The sequence below is a fragment of the Larus michahellis genome, chromosome 2, assembly GCF_964199755.1.
Source record: "Larus michahellis chromosome 2, bLarMic1.1, whole genome shotgun sequence".
Classification (NCBI taxonomy): Eukaryota; Metazoa; Chordata; class Aves; order Charadriiformes; family Laridae; genus Larus; species Larus michahellis.
In genome coordinates, this window is record NC_133897.1 from 79,944,073 (window position 1) to 79,965,664 (window position 21,592).

A 21,592-nucleotide genomic window follows, 5' to 3' on the forward strand; every position below is an offset into this window, starting at 1 on the left:
ACAAAAATTGAGAAATATCCGTTTTTCTTCTTAGAACTTGTGTTAGACTTCATTTTTTACCAAGACAGGCTGCTGTACTGCCAGCAAGACGACTTTGCAATGAGCAGCCCTCCAGCAAAGACTTTCTTTCAGCATTTACTATAGATTTCAGACTGTTGCCAGTGAGACTTCCAGTAGATGTTCACTTGTCTGACTCTCCCCAGTCCCACATGGAGAGGGTTGTGCGGCTTTGTTTATTTGTTTTAAATAAGAGGTTATGCTAGGTCCTCAGTTTCTGACCTAGGTCTCCTAACACACCTGCATCATATGGATTAATTCTACAGTAAGATGAACTCTTTTTGTGACATTATTTCACAGTAAGTCAGAAAGGCCTTCTGACCCAAGCGTTTTATAATACAAACAATCATTAATATAGCTGTAGTGGCCTGGGGCCTAAAACTGGTCTCCAGCTCTGATTCTGATTCCCTCTTCTCTCTGGAGACCTTCCTCCTCCACTGACTACCAAAGAAGCCTACGGAGACCAAACGTCCCTAAAGTTAGTTTTTGCTAATAATTCCTCTCGTTTTTTCCTCCCTGCTAGACTTTGCTTGTAGAGGCTCTCAGCGTTACAGCCATTCAGTTTCAAGACTGACACAGTTACCACCTTACATGTACTGAAGTACCCTGCAATGTATCAGTCCCTGCAACCCCCTCCAGTCTCATGGGATCTGCTCACCAGACATGTAGCTCCCCTCAGCTTCATTAAGAGCAAAGTTACATTCCCTTGCTCACTCCCACCCCTCTACCCCCAGAGATTACTGAACACACTTTGGGATCCTCCTGGATTGAACACACCTTAAAAGGTAACATCTGCAACACCTCACTGAGCTTCTAGCTGTAAGCCATAGCAATGCCTTTCTGTGTTTATGCAAGAGCTGCACAAATTCAGCTTCAATAATATCAGAATCTGATTTAGAGGCTTCAAAAGACATTACTTGAAAGCTATTCCAGATGTGTGGGCGATACATAGTTTTCCATTCTCACTCTTGGCTGCAATACTTCAATAACTACTCTATTATTAACTGAAGGCAGCAAGTCCGAAACAAGGACCACAGACTCTCTGAATTTTAGCAAGGAAAAAGAAGAAATTATAATAGTGAAGCTACAGTTTTTCTCTAGAATAGAAATCAAGATAAAAGCTTGAAGTCATGCCAATTACACTATTTTGGAATCAGCTGAACTATTTTGACATGGAAAACTAACCACCTGAGCCAAGCCACCAAGTTTCCCTCCCGAACCATTAAGAGAGAGACTACACTGAAACACACTCAGAAATTCATTTCCAAAACATCAATTAACCTCTAACAAAAGGCACAAAAGAATAGGTTTTGCAAGGAAAGAGGAGGAAGAACACTTTCAAGTGTTAACATCAAAAGAAAAACAAAACTGTCTTCAAGTTTGCTTTGCCCGGCCTTCTGCTTTCAGACTTGAGATGACAAGAAGCCACCCATAGCAAGAATAACCAGATATGACTGCAGAGCAAAGGTCCCAAATATTGAAGATTTCACACACACACACACAAAAGGAAGTCAAGTTCCGCAATGAAACCAGAGGTTTGTTTATGTTTGAATGCTTGTAATCACCACCAAAAGGAAGCTGCAGGTTTATTTTTAGAGATCTATTTTTAGAGAAAGCATTATCTCAATATTGTCATTTTAGGTTATTAGAGGAAAACATGGTTTCCTTGTACTAAACTTAGAGTCATCACATTTCCTGCAAGCAAGGATCAAGTTCAAAAAAAGCCCCACTGAAAATGTGAAAATCTTTAAGGAGTCTCTTTTCTTCACTAGATGTTGAATCAACAGTTGCAAACAAGCTTATGGCGCTTCTTAGTCTTACAAATGTGAAAAAAACCTGGATGGCTGTTATCCTCAAAGAAAATAAGCTTGTTGCAGAGCCTTGGATTTGGTTAAAGGCTATTTTCAAAAGATGCCACTGATGTTGGCATTATACTAAACTCACCTTTAGGTCTTACTAGTATAGAGACTCATTTTCAAGCCTCCAAGAGCTACTAGCATAAGAAACAAACCAACTACTGCATGGTGACCCTCTCAGCAACCAGTACATCCCTGACCTCTAATCTGTCCCCAACGCATACAAACACAGTAGTCTAAAATCATTATGGTACATTCAAACACATGGACTAAGACTACGAAGTTATAAGAAAATGTCAGAAACTCCTAACTACAACACAAATAGTGTTTGTTGCACACAACAATTCTCTGTATAATTACCAAAGGTAATAACCAATAACCAAAGGTAAAAGCAAAAATACTCATCTAGAAATTCAGATCTCATAGAACTAAGGTAAAGTTCTCTATAGTCCAGAAGCAGGATATCCACTGCTTAGGAGACTAAGCAGATACCTGGAGAGGAGATATGGCATCCAGTGACTCTAAAGTATGAACTGGCAGCACTGTAACAAGTAACATCTCAAATAACTTAAACTACTTTATCCTTGCATATGATTTTTCCCTGCACTTGCCATTGGCATTGCTCTGTGGTCAAGGCCTTGGAAAAAAGGTATTCTGACATGGTTCTGACCAGTAAACATTAGAAAAGCCGTCCTTAATGCCTCCAGAGAAAACTGAGGTTTGGCAATAAAAATCCCTGCAATGATAAACTCTGTAAAGATGTTACAGCTCATTATAGTACCTAGAAACACATACGGAACAGGTCAATCAGCTAGTGGGCAAGCCAAGGCAAATACAATGTAGGGCTAATTCAACCATGAGACTAGCGGCTTCAAGCCTTCTTTAAAGGCTGAAGGCTGTATTTTGTATTAAATAACTCTAAGAAGTCTGTGTTCCACACTGGAGTTGGAATCTGCACTTTAATCTTTCTCCTGGTTGACCATGCCTGATATGAGAAAGTCAGATGTTAGCATCTGACAGTATCTGAAATAAAGATGAAGCTGTAGGCAGGAGTGGATATGGCTTATTACCCGTCACTTTAATTAAGGAGCAGAATCTTCTGGGCTGAAGGAAAAGGCAGTCCTGTGGCTGGTTATCTTTTAGTAGCTCAAAGGTTGAAGCTCAGAGGATGAAGCACAGCTGAAAAGCAGGTACATCTCTAGCAGTAATGATCAGTTGTTGCTCACTTCATTTCCTCAGCACTATTCCTGTAAAACGCTTGCACAAGCTGATCATCTTGGTCTCCTATTTTGAATATATTTGCAGAACTGTAATCAAGGTCAGTAATTCATTTTTAAATCCTATAGTTTATTTCTGTAAATATAGTCTGTAACACCAAGCTTGTATGCAATCAGAACTCAGACCTTTTTTCCTCAGCAGAAAGAAAAATCCTATTACCAGCGTCATAGATCAGCTCTGTCCTTTTCACATGGTTCAGACTCAGACTTCGCAACATCGTCTCCAAACACAATCCTCAAACTTATATTGAAAAAATAGCTAGAAGACTGAGGCAGTTGGTCAGAAGTAGGTAACTTTAGAGAGAAAAAGCTAAAAAGTTAATTTTGCACTGCTGCTTCAAGTAGGTCTCCATACAAGTTGAGGAAAGATGGAGACTACTGCTGTAGAGTCTCCTGCATTCAAATCTGTTGTTATTTTCTGCTAGTTTCACGGTGCAAATAAATGTACAAAGAGAGCATTCTGCACTGACGTGAAAGGAATAAGACCAATATGGCAGCACGCCCTTCTCCCTTCAATTTGCTATCCTTGCTATTTTTAGCACTTTTTAAACATAATGTACACTGATACCATAATTTAGTCTCTCCTTTTTCACAGCAGCCTAGGGTCGTCTGGAACACCACACGCATTTCCACTGCAGACTTGAAGACAAAGGTGACTAGAACAGGGAACAGAAAAAACAAAGGCACACAGGAGAAAACTCTTGAGTTTGATAGTTTTCAAATCAACAATCTGTTTTTAGATATTCTTCATATTTTAAACAGGAGGGCTCTTTTGTGTATAGGTGCAAATCCACCCTGGCACCTATAAGCCCCACACAACAGCTTATTTCCCACTAAACACACTGTCACCACAGCCGTGCAACCCAGCCTGGGAAGCAGTCGCTGGTGTGCACACACACATGGCTGTGTGCCTCTACATCTCTACCTATCCACATGTATAGTGAGGCCATGCACAGGCAGCTTATGTGGGGTAGTCATGCATTATTTATAGCCCTTGTCTCTCATCGCCTCCCTTCCTCTACCTGCCCGGCTGAACTGAGCACTAAAGCAGGAAATAATTGTCGCATGAAGCTGTCGACACAGTTCCTGCTCTTCTGAAGTCGAAAGGGGAGAAGTTCTGCAGGGTCAGATAACCTGCCTCAGCATGCCCAGTGATGCACGCTATTTCCAAGATAAAATTCTGTAATATGTTCCTGCTTAAGCTCTGCAATACTAAATTTCTGAGGCAGACACTGACATCCCATTTTACTTCTATGCCTTGGAACGTGGAGGACTGATAGCCCTTTTTACTCCAGCCAAACCATCCATGTCACAAGTTGCGTAGCAGTCACTTACACAGCAGTTTCACATGTTGAAAAGCATTAAACTAAGTTTAGTTGGTAGAAGTTTCAAACAGAGCTCACCACCACACCCCAAATATAAGCCTCACGACAGCAAGTTCCACCACTCAGTAATACCTTATACATAAAACTTCTCTCTCTAGCTACATTAAGGGTGCAGCTTTTTAGCTTTTGGAAGTGGCAAACAAGGAAAGCCCTCATCATGTCCTCTTCTCTGTTAACTGCACATTTTTCACCCATCCTTCTGCATCTGACATTCAAGTAGTAAACAGTGGCAGATCAGAATCACTCTGCAAGTAATTGTGTGGGTTCCAGAACCATCACGCCAACTTTATGCAGACAAAATTCTTTAAAGCCATGAAGATGTCCCTTTCTTCCTCCTCCGCTCCCCCTCCCAGTTGCATAAGGTTATTTTTCAACAATTGGCAACAGAATGAACTTATTAGATCACAAAGGACCAAATTTGTTGTTCCTGTTTTCCTTTTGAGCTTCCTTAATTAGGACTCCAGTATTTGGAAAGTAAAAGGAAAGAAATGCACTGTGGTACAGAACTATCAATATTAACGAACAAGCCACACATCTAGCTTTTAAAAATATTCTGTTTGAGGCTAAATCAGCATATCTAAAAGTGACCTATTTGGAGTAAGTATGTCACCAAGTTCGATATTTAGGTCGGTATTTGTGCAATAATTCCAGTCCGTCCTGAAATCAGGAGTTCTGTTCATGTCAGGACACACACATACAGGAAAACCAATCCTAACACCTATTCACAAATCCCTTCCAAAAATTTACTGGGGCAGAGCACGAGAGCTGTCTTGGCTAAAATAGATTTCACTGTTAAGAATGAATCAGATTATACAGGAGCAATGCTAATTTTTAATTTAATTGAGCCCAAGTCCCTGCAAACATGAATTCAAAACTTCTGTAGCATACATGTATTTATTGCAGGAGTGATGCATTAGGATTTGTCTCATTCTGGAACATCACTAAAAAGTCAACACTGCCAATATTCTGTGGGGAGAAAGACTGCAGAGCAAGCATTTTTTCCAAAGTCTCCTTTCAAGATTAAGCTTGTTCTTTAAAAGTTAAAACAACGTCATCTTCTAGTTCTTTTGAAGTATACAGAAGACAGACATGAATTTTTTTTTCATAGTTAAAAACTGAACTGAGCAATTTTAATGAAATATTTTACCAGGGATCTCCTTCTGCATTAAAATTTATAATTGCAGCACTCATTACACTTGTATCAGAAGCCTCCATTTTCAGCAGCACATATCAGGAGCCCAAAGGACTGAAGAAAAACTACCACTGAACGTAAGTTAACAGGAAAGCCAGTTTCAAAACATTTATATTTAAAATACAGTCTTAAATATTATTCATAATAATTCCCAAAAGCGCAAGTACTATATACACCACCACAATTAAAGAAGAATCTGTAAGCATCATGTGACCTAGCCCGTAACAAGCAACTAGTAGCTCAACGTTAGAGCACTGTAACATCTCCCTTCCTAAATCTGCTTGCCTTTAAACATACAATGCTTTACAGTATTTTCTTGGTTAGCAAGAATATTTCAACTTCTTTGAACTTGAGTAGCTCTCAAACACCTGAGGCAGAGTACCTTATATAAATGTTGGGGTTTTTTCCTGCGTGAGAATGCTAGCTTTGCCTGAACTACAGAGCTGAAGATGAAACTTTCTAATTTATTCGTACATGTAAATCAGGGACAATGCACCTTACAATTAAGCACTTGGACATGAACAGCATCAGCTGGAGGAAATTTGAGTTACTTTTGCAGCATTACTACTTTCTCTTTTTTTGTTCTTCAGAAATAGCGTTACTGCACAGTACTTCCCACACAACTGCCTTGCATACAATCATGCTTGTTTCTGTTTTTCAGTCTAAGGACAGAAAACCCAAACATTAAAAAAGCAACTTGAAGTGGCAAAGTACTGTTTCAAAATCCATGAATTCAGAATGCTGAGTCTCAGGTTTTGTGGCTGGAGGTTAGAGAGTTGGGGAAAAACGAAGCATCATTTTTCCCCTCAAAGCATGTTTTGCCAGCAAAAAGAATAGCATAGTGAGTTTCTTCAGTTTGCACAGACTGAAAAGACACTTCAAACTATGTATTTTCTTTCTACTGTTACATAAGAAAAATGGGAGGATATCATGAGTGCATGGGGATATGTTCTCATGCTGGCGATCGTCCCAATGCTGTTAGTCATTTGGGTGAACGAGAGAGAAAGAGAGAAGCACAGCATGGCACAGAACAAGCTTATGCTGCCAGTAATTCAGAGGGGCTTTCTGGCCATTTATCTCCACTTCTGAAGTTCATTGTTTTCCACTGTTTTTCTCACTCATTAGATTTGCCTTTCATTTATCTGATGTCAAAGCCTCTGGAGATGAAAGGACACTGCTCTCCCAGCGAGAGCCACAAAGCGGCAAAAACTCAAAAACCTGACAGACCATGCCGCACCATCTCATGAAACATGTCTTGGGGATTTTTACCTTGAGGCTTAACAGACCTGAGCAGCGATGCCAGAACAGCGTCTTTAAAGAGAATTTTAAAACTTACTAGAAAAAAACCTAAAGGACATTTTAAATGATGCATGTGTTGAGAGGTGCAATAGTTACTGCTCAAAGAAAGTTTGACATAATAATCAAACCTCTTGAAAAGAAACAAACCACAACGCAGGCTGTACCACTGGCAATTGGCTGGATAATACATTATTGCAATCTAAAAAGACAGATGTAGTGTGCCATAAATATCTCTAAGTATTACATAAAACTAAGTTGCTTTAAGATAGTTAAAGAGCATGAGAACAGACAGCCCTATCAAGAATAAAACTATTGGACAGTTTAGGCCCAAGTAGAAAACCAAAGAAAGAGTGATGACAGCACAGCAAAAGAACTTGCGTGTTAAAAATAAAAAAATCAGCGGTTCAAGATACATAAATTACTTTAGAGAGGATTTATCAAAAAACTGGCAGGGATTAAGAGATAAAATAGGTAATTGCAAAAACAACCTTTCAACAACATGAAGTGGAACTGAAGAGTAAAACAAAATAATGCAGGACCTAAATTCCTGCAATAAATTATGCTCTAAGCAGAGTATAAAATATGGTTTACGACAGCTTTAATTAGTAATTTGTCTTTACTGACATGAAATGATTGCTTATTAAAAAAAAACAAAAATCAAATAGTTATAAAACTAGAGAGATTCAGCAACATTTCCAAGCAAGAAAAAAATTTCTTCATTCTAGCAATTTAATTTTTAGGCTCTGTGTAAGGAACGAATTAAAAGAATCCCACACTATTTTAGGTTTTATTAATGCTGAAACAAAGCTTTTTAAACTGAAATTTTGTCAGTAATATACGTCACCCTTTTTGTTCTAATCATCTCACTCCATCCATCCAGCTGGATCAAGATGAGAAAAGAAAGTGCAGCACAGCACTTTGTTTACACAACCACAGTAGAAAGAAGTTCAGAATAAATGCAGAAAAATTCATCTCCCTATTGCCTATTACCAAGAGCTCTCAAATTTTTGTGCAACACTAACAGCAGCAGCTGCCAATGAATGCCAATGAACCCAGAAGAGGGACTATATCACTGCATGGAGAAGACAGAACTGGGGGAAATGCTATGAACAACCCATTCAGGCAGGAATTAGTGCTATTCTCACCTTTGATGCTTGTCGAAGCCATCGCAAATATTCAGTGAAATTATCAAAACAAATGTAGTAGGTCTGGCTTTGAGGTCCAGAGGAGCTAAATGCTAAACAGTGCTGGTGCTTTTTCACTTCTTCCACCTGCAGTAGAGACACAAAACTGTTAGTGAACAAGAATCAAAAGCTTCTTTGCAGAACTCCCCAGGGCAAAGTCAAAACGTGCCCAAGAGGAGCCCTTCAAGTAGAGTTGGGCTAACACTCTTAAGCACTCAAGCTAGATCTTGGCTGTCAAATATTCATGAAATCTACACAAGCAAGGCGTAAGAACAGAAGGATGAAGGAACCAAAGGAGAAAGCCACCAAGAACATCAACATTTTAAGACAGACTGAGCACCATAAAAGGATTCCCACTGAAGTACATTTAAGGCTATCTCTATACAACCTAAAGAAGCACAATTTATACTCCCAGTTATTAAAAACAGGCTTAACAAAATGCTTCTCTTACAGCCCAATTAAATTCTTTGGCATTTCTCAACTTGCTAAAAAACACCCAGAATACATCATTCTGCTACCATACACGAGAAGTCCCACACAACTTATGGTCTCAATGCCTCAGCACCGCATTCTGGAAAGCCTTTGGAAACCAGGAAGTGCAGAGTATTTATGGAGTTCAGGAAGAATATTTTTTGAGCAATAATTTAAAAAACACTTAATTCTGTGCCAAGCATCCACCTCCCAAGCTTTGTCAGCAGAAGCCCTCAGTACATTTTTCTCAGCTTGATTCTCCTTTTCTTTTAAAATTTGTTGTCAATTTACTGCTTAACACAGTCTGCATTTTTTACATTACACAAGGCACTTCTGTACAAAAACAACTTAGAAATTCCATGTTAAGCAATTAAAAAAAAGGTACATAATCTCTTTCCTTTTTGAATTTAAAAAAATAAAAATCTTTTCATCTCAAAGAGAAGGCCGATGGGGACCTGCATCCTGTCCTCTCCAGCGTGCTGCAGCCACAAATACAATTCACTGTCCGAGTTCACCCACTGCTACTAAAAGAGGAAAGTGTCTGTACTTCAGTACCTCCAGGGAAGTGTTGAATAATCATGTGAAGAATCATGAGATAGGAAAAAGAGCTACTAGGAAAAAGGACTACTACTCTTAGTGTGGAATTACTTTCCACATTGCTAGTATAGAGTATAAATGAATCAACTTTAGTCTGCATATATAACATTGTGAAGCTCTTAAGAATCAAACATTTCAGTACGCAAAGTAAAAGAGCATTACTTCAGGTGCAAATCATCCTCAAGCTAATGATTCTTTTCCCACTATCTTGGCTAATCAAGCCAACAGTAGCATTCTGAAACACTATTTAGGCCAAAACAGCAACGTTGTAATCTTACTGTCTTCATAAAGCTTCACAGAATCACAGCATGGTTGAGGTGGGAAGGGATCTCTGAAGGTCATCTGGTCCAACCCTCCTGCTCAAGCAGGGCCACCTACAGCTGTTTGACCAGGACTGTGTCCAAACAGCTTTTGAGTATCTCCAAGGAGGGAGACTCCACAACCTCTCTGGGCAACCTGTGCCAGTGCTCAGCCACCCTCACAGTGAAAAAAAAATTCCCTTGTCTTCAGACCAGACCTCCTGTGTTTCAGATGTAATCTATCAGAAGGAATTCCAGTTTCATATTTTCACAATAAAAAATGTTTGTTGCTATTAGCTTATGTTAGACCACTACTCATGCAATGCTGAGCACTCAAAAAAACTCCAATGTTGAAAATAAGCCCACGCTGCTATTGGTTAATTTTCAGATCTTAGAGTAACCCAGCATGGATAAATAATGGATGAAGAGGCATGGTACAGATCATACACAATACAGGTGCATATATCCTTTGACTGTGTACTATTGCACATGTAAAACATTTAACACTGCACACAAGAAAAGTGTGTTTTCCTTGCTTTTCTTTAGCATTTTAATCCAAATGCTGTAAATTGTTAAATATTAATCTGACCATAATCAAAAGACAATTATATTCTTTGATAACTCCATTTACAGAAACAAGCTTTTGGGGGGCTAGGAATCATCACAATTGAATGCAGTCTTCTCTGCATAAAGAGACAAGGGTTAAGCAAGCAAATACATAAAATAAAATATCTTACTTTTCCACCAATTAAAGGGAGGACATGCATCTTTCCATTCTGGCTTTCTTTTACTGATGAGACAATTAGGCATGTTCCACAAAGGATAGCTTGGCGTCTTGTCCATCTGTTGACTGGCAAATGTATTTTCCCTTTTCGAACATTGTACATTCCTGAGAGCTGAATCCGTTCGGAGCTGCCAATGCTGTGGGGCTTTCCTGAAATAGAAACAAAAGCATCCACTTAATCACAGAAAACCTTTACCTCTCTCACTCAAGTCATCCTGAGACTATAAGCAAGTTTTCAAGCTACAGACCGCAGCATGACAAATAAAACACAGCTTCAAAACCATGCAAGCAGGTAATTTAGTATCAGCTTCAGTACAGGCTTCTTTCATAGGTAGAAGCATAAGACAGGCTGGTATCATGGAGAGCAGATGACAGTCTTGCAGTATATAACCTGCAACAGTCACAGAAGTACCAGTTAATGGTACCAGTCTTCTCTATGGCACATGGAAACCAAATGTTCACATTGACTGTTTGCTAACTGCAGAAGTGGGTGAAGTACCGCATGCTGACCCGCACCTTTGCACTTCCATGTCTCTTCTGGGCATCCTTAAGGTCATGGTTTGAATAGCTTCAACAGCTTCCCAATGAATATAGTTCCTACTCCCACCAGCCCACCCTGTTCAGTCCAAAGCCCACAGCCGAGGTGGTGCATTCAGCCACAATGTAAACACATGCAACCTAGATGAAACTCCTCGAAGACCCTGCTTCAGTCTGAGTAGAGCTTTGGAAAAAGTGAAGTTCTTCTGTCTGTGTTGCAATGAATTCACTATTTATAATAATGCAGATTATTAGCAAGACTACCAATTAGACCAAACCTGTTAAATAACTTCAAATGGCTCAGATTCTACTAATCTAATCTATTAATAAGATTCTACTCTCATTAGAAACCATCATTAACAATGGCAACACAAAGACAAGCATCTCTTGTCTACACTCTTCCAGGACCACATTTTTTAAGAAATAAATGGGAAGAAGCACAATTTGCTCATTCTAATCTGAAGCATTTATCCACATCAAGTTACCCTACAAACCTTAAATATCTCAGCCCAGACTTGAGTCATCCAAATATACTAAATCTTCTGCAAACAGAGACAAGAGGTATTCATGCTCAAGTTGAAATTTCTGCAAGAATACCAGTGTTGGTCCCAGTACCTTCCCCATCATGACAAAGGATGGGGGAATTTTCCCACACTCATCTTTACCAAAATTCTCAAAAATCAAGAAATTAATATCTAGTTAGAAATGCGAGAAGCAGAGAGCTGATCCTGTCTTCTAATCCTGGTATTTCAGGCCAGTGACAATTAAACTGCGGCAGTGACAAGCGCTGCACACTAATACTCCGACTTGCTATTACTCCTGCTTGTATGATAGCTCATTTGTCTCAATGAGTCTGCTCTTGCCTTCAAATTATCTATGGGAAGATAGAAGACACCTACCACATGGCCTGCCCACTGCCATTCTCTCACCCCCACCTATCCTGTGCCAATTCTTGCCCTTATCTTTAAAAGCAGCCTTCTTGAATCTTCCTGCCAGTTTAATGAGCCAAGACTTGGCACAGTTACCCTCAAGCCTTGCTCTGCTCTAATAAACACTAGCATTTAGGCTACTGATGTCTGCCAGTTTGGATCTGCAGGAAGATCACTGTTGCTTGAAGCTAAAAGACTGAAACTTTAATGCCCACAGGGTACCGGCATCTAATACAAAAATAGGTGCCCCAAGAAAGCAGGAATTTCACTGCCAAGCAAATTCAAATCCAGCAGCAGAAGCTGTGGATAAACACTTTACCCAACAGAATAAAGGGGAACAGGGGACATCCATTCTACACAAAGCTACAGAAAGACTGACAGGGAATAAAAGTGAGTAAAATAGAACAACTCAGCCTTAAACAAACACAAAAGCTGAATCAAAACTTTATACTTGGAATACGAAAAATGTGGTTGCTAAAGTGATAATTTACCTAGCTTGTGCAGAATGATGGACTCTCTACCGCAAAGCACTGATTAAAGTATTAACTGCACGCAGAAACAATACAATCTCTGTAATGGAGTAAAAAGTGTCTGGAAGTATTTATCATATGCTTGTACAAGGGATATTTTTCAGGGGTGTGGGCAGTTTCATCTCAAAAATGACGTTTTACAGTCATCTTCCAGGCCCTGATTCTGGCTGTATGCTACCTTCACTGGAAAAGCACAACCCGCTGCTGACTGAATCCCTTAGGATTGCAAAGCACAACCTCAATCCCTTGGGAAGCCAAGTTCATTTAGCGACATGCATTTTAATATAGCTGATGCAACTTTACTCATACAGGAACAAAGGACATAATTCACACTTAATATGGGCAGACTTGTGTCCTGGAAAACATCAAATCCCAGAAGTTCTTTGGGATTATAGTGGATAACAAAGAGGACAAGCTCCTGCTATAGCACTGCAGCCAAGAGGCTTGTCAGGAAACACAACAGCATTCAGCAGCAATAGAAAAGTAACATTACCCTGCCTAGGCTAGTGCGAAAACAACTACCACACTGGGTGCCCACACTTCACAAAGGATGCTGAAAAATTAGACTTCAGAAAAGTTACAGGAGACAAAATAAATAAATAAATAAATCAGAAGCCTGAGAAACCCTCTTCCTAAGACCAGACTCTGTCGGACTAGCTACATGAAGTTAGGCACAGCCGGACCTGTAAAACTAGCCCAGAAGTCTCTAAAAGGCAGTTCTTCAAATTTCATATAAATTCACAGACGTTGTAAGTCACAAGTCACAGTAACAATTAGTATCATCAGTAAATGTTTACTAGAAAAGCCAGAACAGAGATATCACTAGAAGTATTCATGCTAGGTATGATCTGTACTTTCTCTCAAACTTCAAATTTGATGGGAAAATTACCAGGGTAAGAAACTTTAGTTATTCCTACATATATAAAAAAGTTAAAAACCAGCCCCTTACAAATTCTAAGGATTTAAGGGGATTTTTCCCAGCAAGTACTACCCCCTCCTAATGTGAAAGCTGGAAGGTTCCTGATGAGAACATACAGAAATAAAATACCGGGCCTATGTCATTAAAGCCAATGGTTTCTCTCTCCTTATTCTTGTCTACTTCACTACACAACCATCTGGTTGGACCAGATGATCTTTCGAGGTCCCTTCCAACTTGGGCTCTTCCGTGATTTTATAACTTGCAAAACCCATATTTAATATTGGATCACATGTTGTTGCCTGAGACTCAATCTGCTCATGTATCATTCAGTTTTCTTCCTGCTAAATGGTTGTAATCATTGAGATTTGATAGCATCACAGTGTTCTATTATCATGCAAGCAAAAAAAAAAAATTAAGTCAAAAGCTGCTGGCTTATTTTGATTTTAAGCAGAGGTTATTCAAGGACATACCAACTAGTTGTGGAACCAGATCTCTAAATCCACAGAAGTTTTGCAGGTAACTGGGAGCAAAAGCCATTTGACAAGAAGCAGCCTTGCCTACCCAAAGATAAGCTTGGACAGATAGCAGCTTTAAAGGGTTCAGACGTTTGCTGCCAGGAGAGCATAAAAGCAGGAAAAGTTTAAATGACAGAGAGCTCTGCCACAACAGAAGGTTGGGACTCAGAAACAGTGCAAAGTGATCCTAACACTGGCTGCTCCTCACTTCGGGGAGGACAGCAGCAGGCCATAGAGTCTCACACCACCTTACAGCGCAGTTCCTGCGAAAGGGTTCATCCCTGATGCACTGGGGAGCAGAGGACAAGGAGAGGGCTCAGAAGTGTACATGCCTTTTCTGTGGCCTGGAAAATAATCAAATGACCTTTCTCTTCCAAGTTTACAGAAGGGATGGGGCAATGTGGACTTCACCAGAATGCCTTCAGGCTAAGGCTCGAAGACCACAAATTATGGCATAACCGTAGCATCACCATCAAAAAAATCAGTCATTTTCGAGGTAACCTACCAGTGCCAGTGAAAGCACTGCTGCAGTAAAAGCATCAGCAGTTCTGAAACTACCTTCCTCAATCTGTCTTACAGACCTCTCATTTAAGATTTAGAAGACTGCACAAGATTAATATTCAGATTTTTCTTCAGTTTTAACTATAACCAAAGGGAGCAGATGAGTTTTCACAGGGGTCTGTGATATTATACTGAAGCTGACAGTTGTGCAGATAAAATGGTAACGATGATCCTTTGTGACTTGAAACACAAATTTGAATCCTGACAAAAAAAAGTTATTACTATTGTTGCCATAATTAGAGTGGATGCAAATATGTCAGAATATCTACAAGAGTCACATACCAGAAAATGTTTTTTCAAATGATAAGCCTAACCAGAGCAGTTTGACTACTTTAGCAAGAAACCAGAAAAAGATTATTTTTCATTCCTGTCAGGACTCCAAGACTAAAGCAACTCCTAAGCACCCCCACAACAGAACTTTTGTTCTGCGCGAGGCATTAGAGGAGATGCCTCAAGGAATTATGAGCAGACCACTCATTTGGCTATTTTGACATTCAAGGTTGATTTCCTCTCAGTTTTAGCTTGTCCCAAGTCCTGGAGGAAAACTAGTGGTATTTAAAACAAGGACAGAGAAAAGCAGGGAATTTGACTGAAATGGCGGGACTGTTGTTGGAACCACAAACCCTACCCTGCTTCATGGGAAGCATGGCTGGGACATGAGTGATCTTTCCATGATGTTAAAGAACTAAGACTTCACCACGAGCAGCCCGAGGAAGCTCTGGGTATGCAACATACTGTCATCCCGCCCAGTGCAAAGACTTCAAACCTTATTAAATAAATACCCACAGCCACTTGCTTTGGATTCTGGAGTAAAGCTCTTTATCCTAGTGATGGAAGGCATATGGAATACATTACCATCAGAAGTTATAAAATACCAGCTCATTACAGGACATAAAAGTACTGGGGGTGGAAAAAAAAACCTCTCTGCAGCTATATGGCTGATTAAATTGCAAGTACTTATTATTCCCCTCTGTTTGAAAAGTAGAGCCAGTAAAGTCTGCCTCTAAAGAAAGATTTAAGACATTACCAAAATAAGAGCAGGGAAGAGTGCCGACATAAGAAATGCGTTCACTTCTGTGCAGCAGGTCTTATTTTTATTACTAATATTGGTCTGATCGAATGAAAACTAAAAATTCTCCAAGACCTGCATGGCGCAGCCAGCCCAGCCAGCTGGAGCGACTGCCCGCCCCGAGCCATCTTGGGTATTCACCAGCGGTAAGAGCAGCTTAGTTATTCAGAAGGAATAATGTCTAAGTTTGAGGCTTTTCAGAAGTGACTGAATGACTCCAAGTGCCTAATTTAGGGATGTCCTTTTCCTGCTACAGCTGGGCGAGCTACAGAGGTCGTCATCCTCATCTGCACACTGTTGGGCCCCTGGCCCAAGGCCAGCATTGCATCAACCCTACTGCATCAGCTGCCTGCTGTAAGCTGTCCCTAAGCCCTTTCAGACAAAACAGGCTGCTTTAATTTCTTGCGTATCTTTTTGACTGAGAGGCCTCAGGGACAGCTCATGGTGAATAGTTCAGCGTGGAGAGCAGAGGAACAGCATGTAGGGGCCAGAGCTGTAACACGGTAGCTGCTGCTGGAGAGGATATGTAATTAAAACCACCCACGAAATTCAGCAAGCCACTTCAGAAGAAAGATATTTCACACGCTAACACTCCATGAACATCAAGTCTTGTATGCACTGGAGAAAAAAAGAAAAAAAAAAAAACAAAAACAAACGGAAACCACCAGTCAGTTTTGAAGACTTCGGTCTGAATCCATTAAGGAAAGCTGGACTATTTCCTAGTTGACCAGCTGAGTGGCAGCTTCTCAGTTCCTACCTGGACCACCATCCCGCCCATCCCTCTGAACTGAAATCAGGAACATCTCACACCCACCTTGCCTGCAAACCTGCAAATTGAGGCTCATCACTGGTCTTGCCTAAATTTAAGCACAAAGAGGCCTCAAGTAGCTCAAAACACTGAAAGCCCTTGAGTGCCTTTGCCCACTTTTTGGGAAACTGTGCCAAAATAGCTGTCACTGAACCCTTACTGCCAGATCATTCTGTCATTCTGCACATTTCTACTTTTGCCCAAACCTTTTCATTAAATATAAAGCTACTGCCTGCAATGTTTTTGAAGCTTCTCAGTCATTTAAGGCTGCTTCCCCTTGCATTCTTGTCAAACTGAGGACAGTGGTGATGACTTCAGGCAAGGCCCAGCGCAATGAGATGTATAAAAATAAAGCAGCAAGTTGGATTCAAAAAAAAAGAAAAAAAGGGGCAGCAAAGGAAGCAGAAAAGCACAAGTAAAAACTCTGAAACTATTGTACTGCTCTCATTTTTATTTTAAACTTATGAAGAAAGCCTACTTACAGTTACATGCTTATTAGAAGTATTTTTCCTTGTGAAGGTCCACACTGTCATAATTTAAGAACAAAGGCACAGGATTAGCAGATTTTTTTTATTTAACTAAGACCAAGGATTCACCTCGTAGTCTCTACCAGCAACCAACTGAGGATGCTTTTGCAAAGGTAACAGACCAAGTATCTATATTGCAAAATCTCACCTGGCAAACCATTTCAAAACAGCAGTTGAATTTTTGCACTCATAAAAATTCCTCTAAGATTTAACACAAGGCTGCCAATTGATTCTGTACTCCTCTGTGGAAGAGGGACTCAGTCACCATTATGCTGCTGTCATGGGCATGTAACTATTAGCATAGATTTACTCATTATCCTCCTCATTTTGCTGCACTCTATTAATATGGGGGCTGGGGGGACCTCTCAAGTGCTTAAGTTTCTTTTAGGAATTAGCAGTTCAAGCTCTACTACTTGAAGGATGCTACCTTTTCTTCGGAGAAACAAAAGCAGACCACAAATGTTGGATTTTACTGAACTGCGTTAACTCATCTTTTTCTTTAAAGAAATTTTCATGAGACAAAACTGGCAGAGTAGAAGACAGACAGGCCTTTAGTCTTTGTGAAACATATTCCTCCTTTACAGGAAGATCATCTTAAAGGCAAGCATTATCACTATATGATGTGATACAATAAAATGTAGTTACTAGGTTTTATAGCAATAATCCTACCTTCCACTTACATTAAATCCTCACTGGAGGAAAGGTTTATATGAATTTCATAATGCAAAAAACATCCCCCTCTCTTTTTCTCCACTGAGACAGAATTCAGTTTTGTTCACTGTATCTTGTTCTCACAAGACTCACCACCTCCACACTGGAGCCCTAAAACCACAGTATCAACACTTAAAAAGATACCATAGGCAAAATTTAACAAAAATCACTTTTTTTTGAAGAGCATTTCTATCAAGTGTTCTGTATTTATTAGTGGAAAATGGCTGCAATAGCTTTACTGTCAAAAGCTAAATATCAACCTGCATAAGTCAAAAGCTTCTGAATAATAACCTAACAGTGATTCAGCAGAATTCATTTAAGAGTCATTGTTAACCCGCACGACTTCTACACTAGGACAACTTACTAAAGGCAACAGGCTAACGTAGGATATGCAGTGGTGAAGAGGATGCTACTTGCAACTAAAAGCAAGCAAGTACAGTGGAAGTTCATCTGTATTACTATGTACAGGCAGCAAACCCAAAGCCTTGGAATCCAGTTGTTTTGACTGTAACAAGTGAATTCCAGATCTAGCTGCTTCAATATATTTTGACAGGTTTTACAGTTGAGTACAGCATAAGTAAAATCCCCAAAACACAACACACCTCCTCCCAACAAATTGAAAACCCACCTGTTCTTAAACTCTTCATCCCATCTATCCCTACGGACTACTTGCTGCAGATGAAACACAGGTCCTTCATATTCAAACTCTCAGCCCTACACATTCTCATCTGCCTCACTTGTCTGCAGGAAATTCAAGCAAGTTACGTGAAGGCAGGTTTGTTTATTTCAGCAAAACAAAGAGGGTCTCAAGGCGCCATTGATGTCCTGACTTCTGCTTGCATTAGAAATACAGTGGGTTGCAGGTTGAATTCTGTTGTTATACCCAAATACTTCATTTTGAAGACAGCTCATAAAGAAGAGAGAGTCGCCTGCTCTTCAGTAGCAAAACTCAATACCAACTCCTTTGGGAAAGCACCATATGCCACCTCTGTAAGGAAAAATTAACAGAAATATCCTCAAAAGGAACCATCATGAAAAAATGTCATCCTTCTCCCGTACTTTAACAAAGTTGTAAAAAGCTACAATATTGGTTTAGAGGCTTCCAGGAAGTACTATCTAAAACAACTTTCTCATCTTGAACTTAGGCTTCATTTAAGGAAGCTACCAAAGTAGTTCATCAGTGAGACTGTCTACCAAGTATTTTTTCTCAAAGTAAATTTACAACAGAATTAATCTTATACTGAGAAGATTTGTGCCAGTATCTGATCACATCCCTTACATATATTTCTTAAAAAGAATACTTTAGCAACACATTTCAAATTATCCCTTACTAAGATGGCCTCAGGAAACTCAGCTTCCTGAAGAGTTTTACAGTTATAAGCACTGATATTAAAGAGGTGAAAATTGAACAGATGGGGCCAAAAAGTTTAGTCTTACAAACTTGCCAGTAGTACCACATAAGAGCATGTGAGCTTTTGTAGGACGGGACCCAATGACTGCTCAACTGATCTTTCCCCTTTCTCCCCAACTCAGTCCCCATCAAGCATAGCTGAACAGAATGCTGGAAATGCACATTTGTTTTTGTGAAGTCATGCAAAATTGAATTCTACATGTTATACCCCCAATGCACAATAAAGCCACAAGCACAGTAAAATCCCTGGCATCCCAAAGGATACTTACCCTGTCTAAAGCAATTGCTGTATTGGCAAAAGCTCTGAGCTAACCAACTGTTTTAGGCAAAACTGGAGTCTTGATGGAATTCAAGAGCAAAACTGCACTGACGACTCCACTGAAGTTAACAGCGGCTTTCAGGTTTTATCAGTGTTAGATGCTCAGTGTGAAGCACTGCAATGTAACCTCAAAATAACTACTTGAACAGACACTCCTCTGAGAAGGAACGATGACAGCCCCTGGCAGAAGTTCATCTGTATGTCTTAGTACTACTACAGTAACACAGAAACCTGTGCTCCTTACCAGCAAAAGTTGAGCAAACCCCCACACACCCCTGCATCAACCTGCATTGCCCTAAGGATGGAAGATATGACTAGTCAAACATTTTTAAAAAGCTAGAGGAACAAATATGCACACTATGTCAAGGATTGTTTCATATGAATTTCATATATAACACAAACGCCATCTTTCAATGTATTCTAGACTAAAATTCCACCAACTGCAACATGACTAAACTGTTTTGTGCATCAAATGTATTCAGGTTCCAAGTACAATGATTTTCTCATTGCTCTTTCCTTGGAAGAAACAAGTCAGGTATTCTACAACATATCTAAAAGCCTGTGGTAATCCAAATCCTTGTAAAGGTAAAATATTTTAAGTATGACGCTTCCTACAATAGACTACTGTACCAGCATTATTGTACAAATAATGTCAAAATCTAAACTCAAGTTTTATCACAGGACCCAGCTGATAAAGAGCTTGCATCAAAACAATTCTGTACAGTATTGCAAGGCTATTACTAGCACATCTCGATTAGGTCTAGTTTAAAAAAATCCCAAATCATTGTGATATGGGTACATGCTGTCTGCTCAAGTCCCTCCAAAGTTTAGCACTGAAAAAGAAGGCCAGAATGCTGGATTTGGAACTGTCAACACTTAGAATCAAAAGCCGCATTACCTAATAAATTACAAAAAAAAAAAAAAAAGAACTAGTAGGTAAAAATTGAGTGACTGCTTTAAGTTAGACAAAGAAAGAAAAATACAAAACCCAGAAGAAACAGCATGAGCACATTAGTCAGAGAGGATTATCTGTCAGTCTTAAACACTAAATATTTCAGCTTCATTAACATGAGATTTCCATGCTATGACTAGAAGGAATTCTGGCTGGGCAATGTCCCTATAAGACAATCTTACTCCATCATATCAGACAGTCTGCTCATAACTTGCTAAGCTTAGTTCATACATTTTGTGTCTACACTTCGGCTGCTTTCCCCCAGATAGCTAATATTTATGCCTGCATGTGATTTTATGTAGTATGTTTACACAACCCTTTTTTTTTTTCAAATAGCTTGTCAAAGCAAGTGCCTTTTTGGTTTGCAGCTTTGACTTCAGTAAGTGTCACAGAGTGCATCTTCAGCTGAAAGTGAGAGCTGCAATAGCCAGGAGGACTCTCTTTGGCTGCCTCTTTCCCCCTCTCTCCTACAACTCCGTAGCTACAGACTGTTCCGAACAATACCCCTAATAGCCTTTCTTTTTCACTTCTCTGTTATCAGCAAGCAGCTTCAAAGAATCACACAGAAGCCTGGACAGGAGAGACAGAAAAGGAGAGACGGGACTAGAAGCTACCCTTAGAAAGCTTCACTATCCCGATTTCTGCCTGCTTATAGCCGACAACCTTGTTTTGTTGCTGAAGAACACGTACCCTTCGATTTGCTCTAGACTTCTGTCATTCAAGTGTTTGCTTTTTTAAAGTTTACATGACAAAGGTTGGATTATGTTGACATACATTAAACTTGTATCTCAATGCATGAAAATACACAGCAGTAAAAGGCAACTTTTATCAGAATTCTGTACTTCAGACTGCATTCCCGCGAAAAAACAAAGACAAGGGAAGGAAAGCTGATTTTATAAAGTGAGAAGAAGGAAACAGTGGGGAGTGAGAGATATGTATCATGAAGAAACATGAAAGGGAACATTTTCCCAATGCCTTTCTACCCTTGGAAACAGAGGCAGGAAAGATTTATCACATGCCCACAGATATCGGGTTTGACACCGTTTCTTCTCTTTACTACTGCAGAGACTAGAAGTAACTGGATAGCATATGGGAATTGTCTAGGAGTGCACGTCATACAGTTTTGTTACAAAGGAGAGGAAAAAAACAGAAGAGATTGGCTTTTTCCATTCCCTTTTTAAATTAAATCAACTATCACACATCTGAGTCATCTACAAACCCATCAGTTTTCTGTCCAAAGCACTCCAAGAGTCTGTGAAAGGACAATCACAAGTGCTAGTTCATAAAGCTGACTACAGTCTAAGGATTCTTGTTTCATGCTACACATCCCTATAAGAAAAAATGTTGAAAATTTCCACACCCATAACAAGAGGAGAAAAAGCCTGTACAAAGGTCCAGTTTTA

At 39.7% G+C, this 21,592-nt stretch overlaps 1 protein-coding gene across 1 annotated transcript in view; it reads right to left on the reverse strand.

Annotated features, from left to right (window-relative positions):
• Positions 1–21,592, reverse strand: part of PHLPP1 (PH domain and leucine rich repeat protein phosphatase 1) — a 141,184-nt gene that overhangs the window by 55,920 nt on the left and 63,672 nt on the right. The window contains exons 2-3 of the mRNA XM_074576106.1: positions 10,355–10,551; positions 8,212–8,337 (exon numbers count right to left, since the gene is read on the reverse strand). Of these exons, the coding sequence (XP_074432207.1) occupies positions 8,212–8,337; positions 10,355–10,551 (323 nt within the window). The remainder of the gene's footprint in view (positions 1–8,211; positions 8,338–10,354; positions 10,552–21,592) is intronic.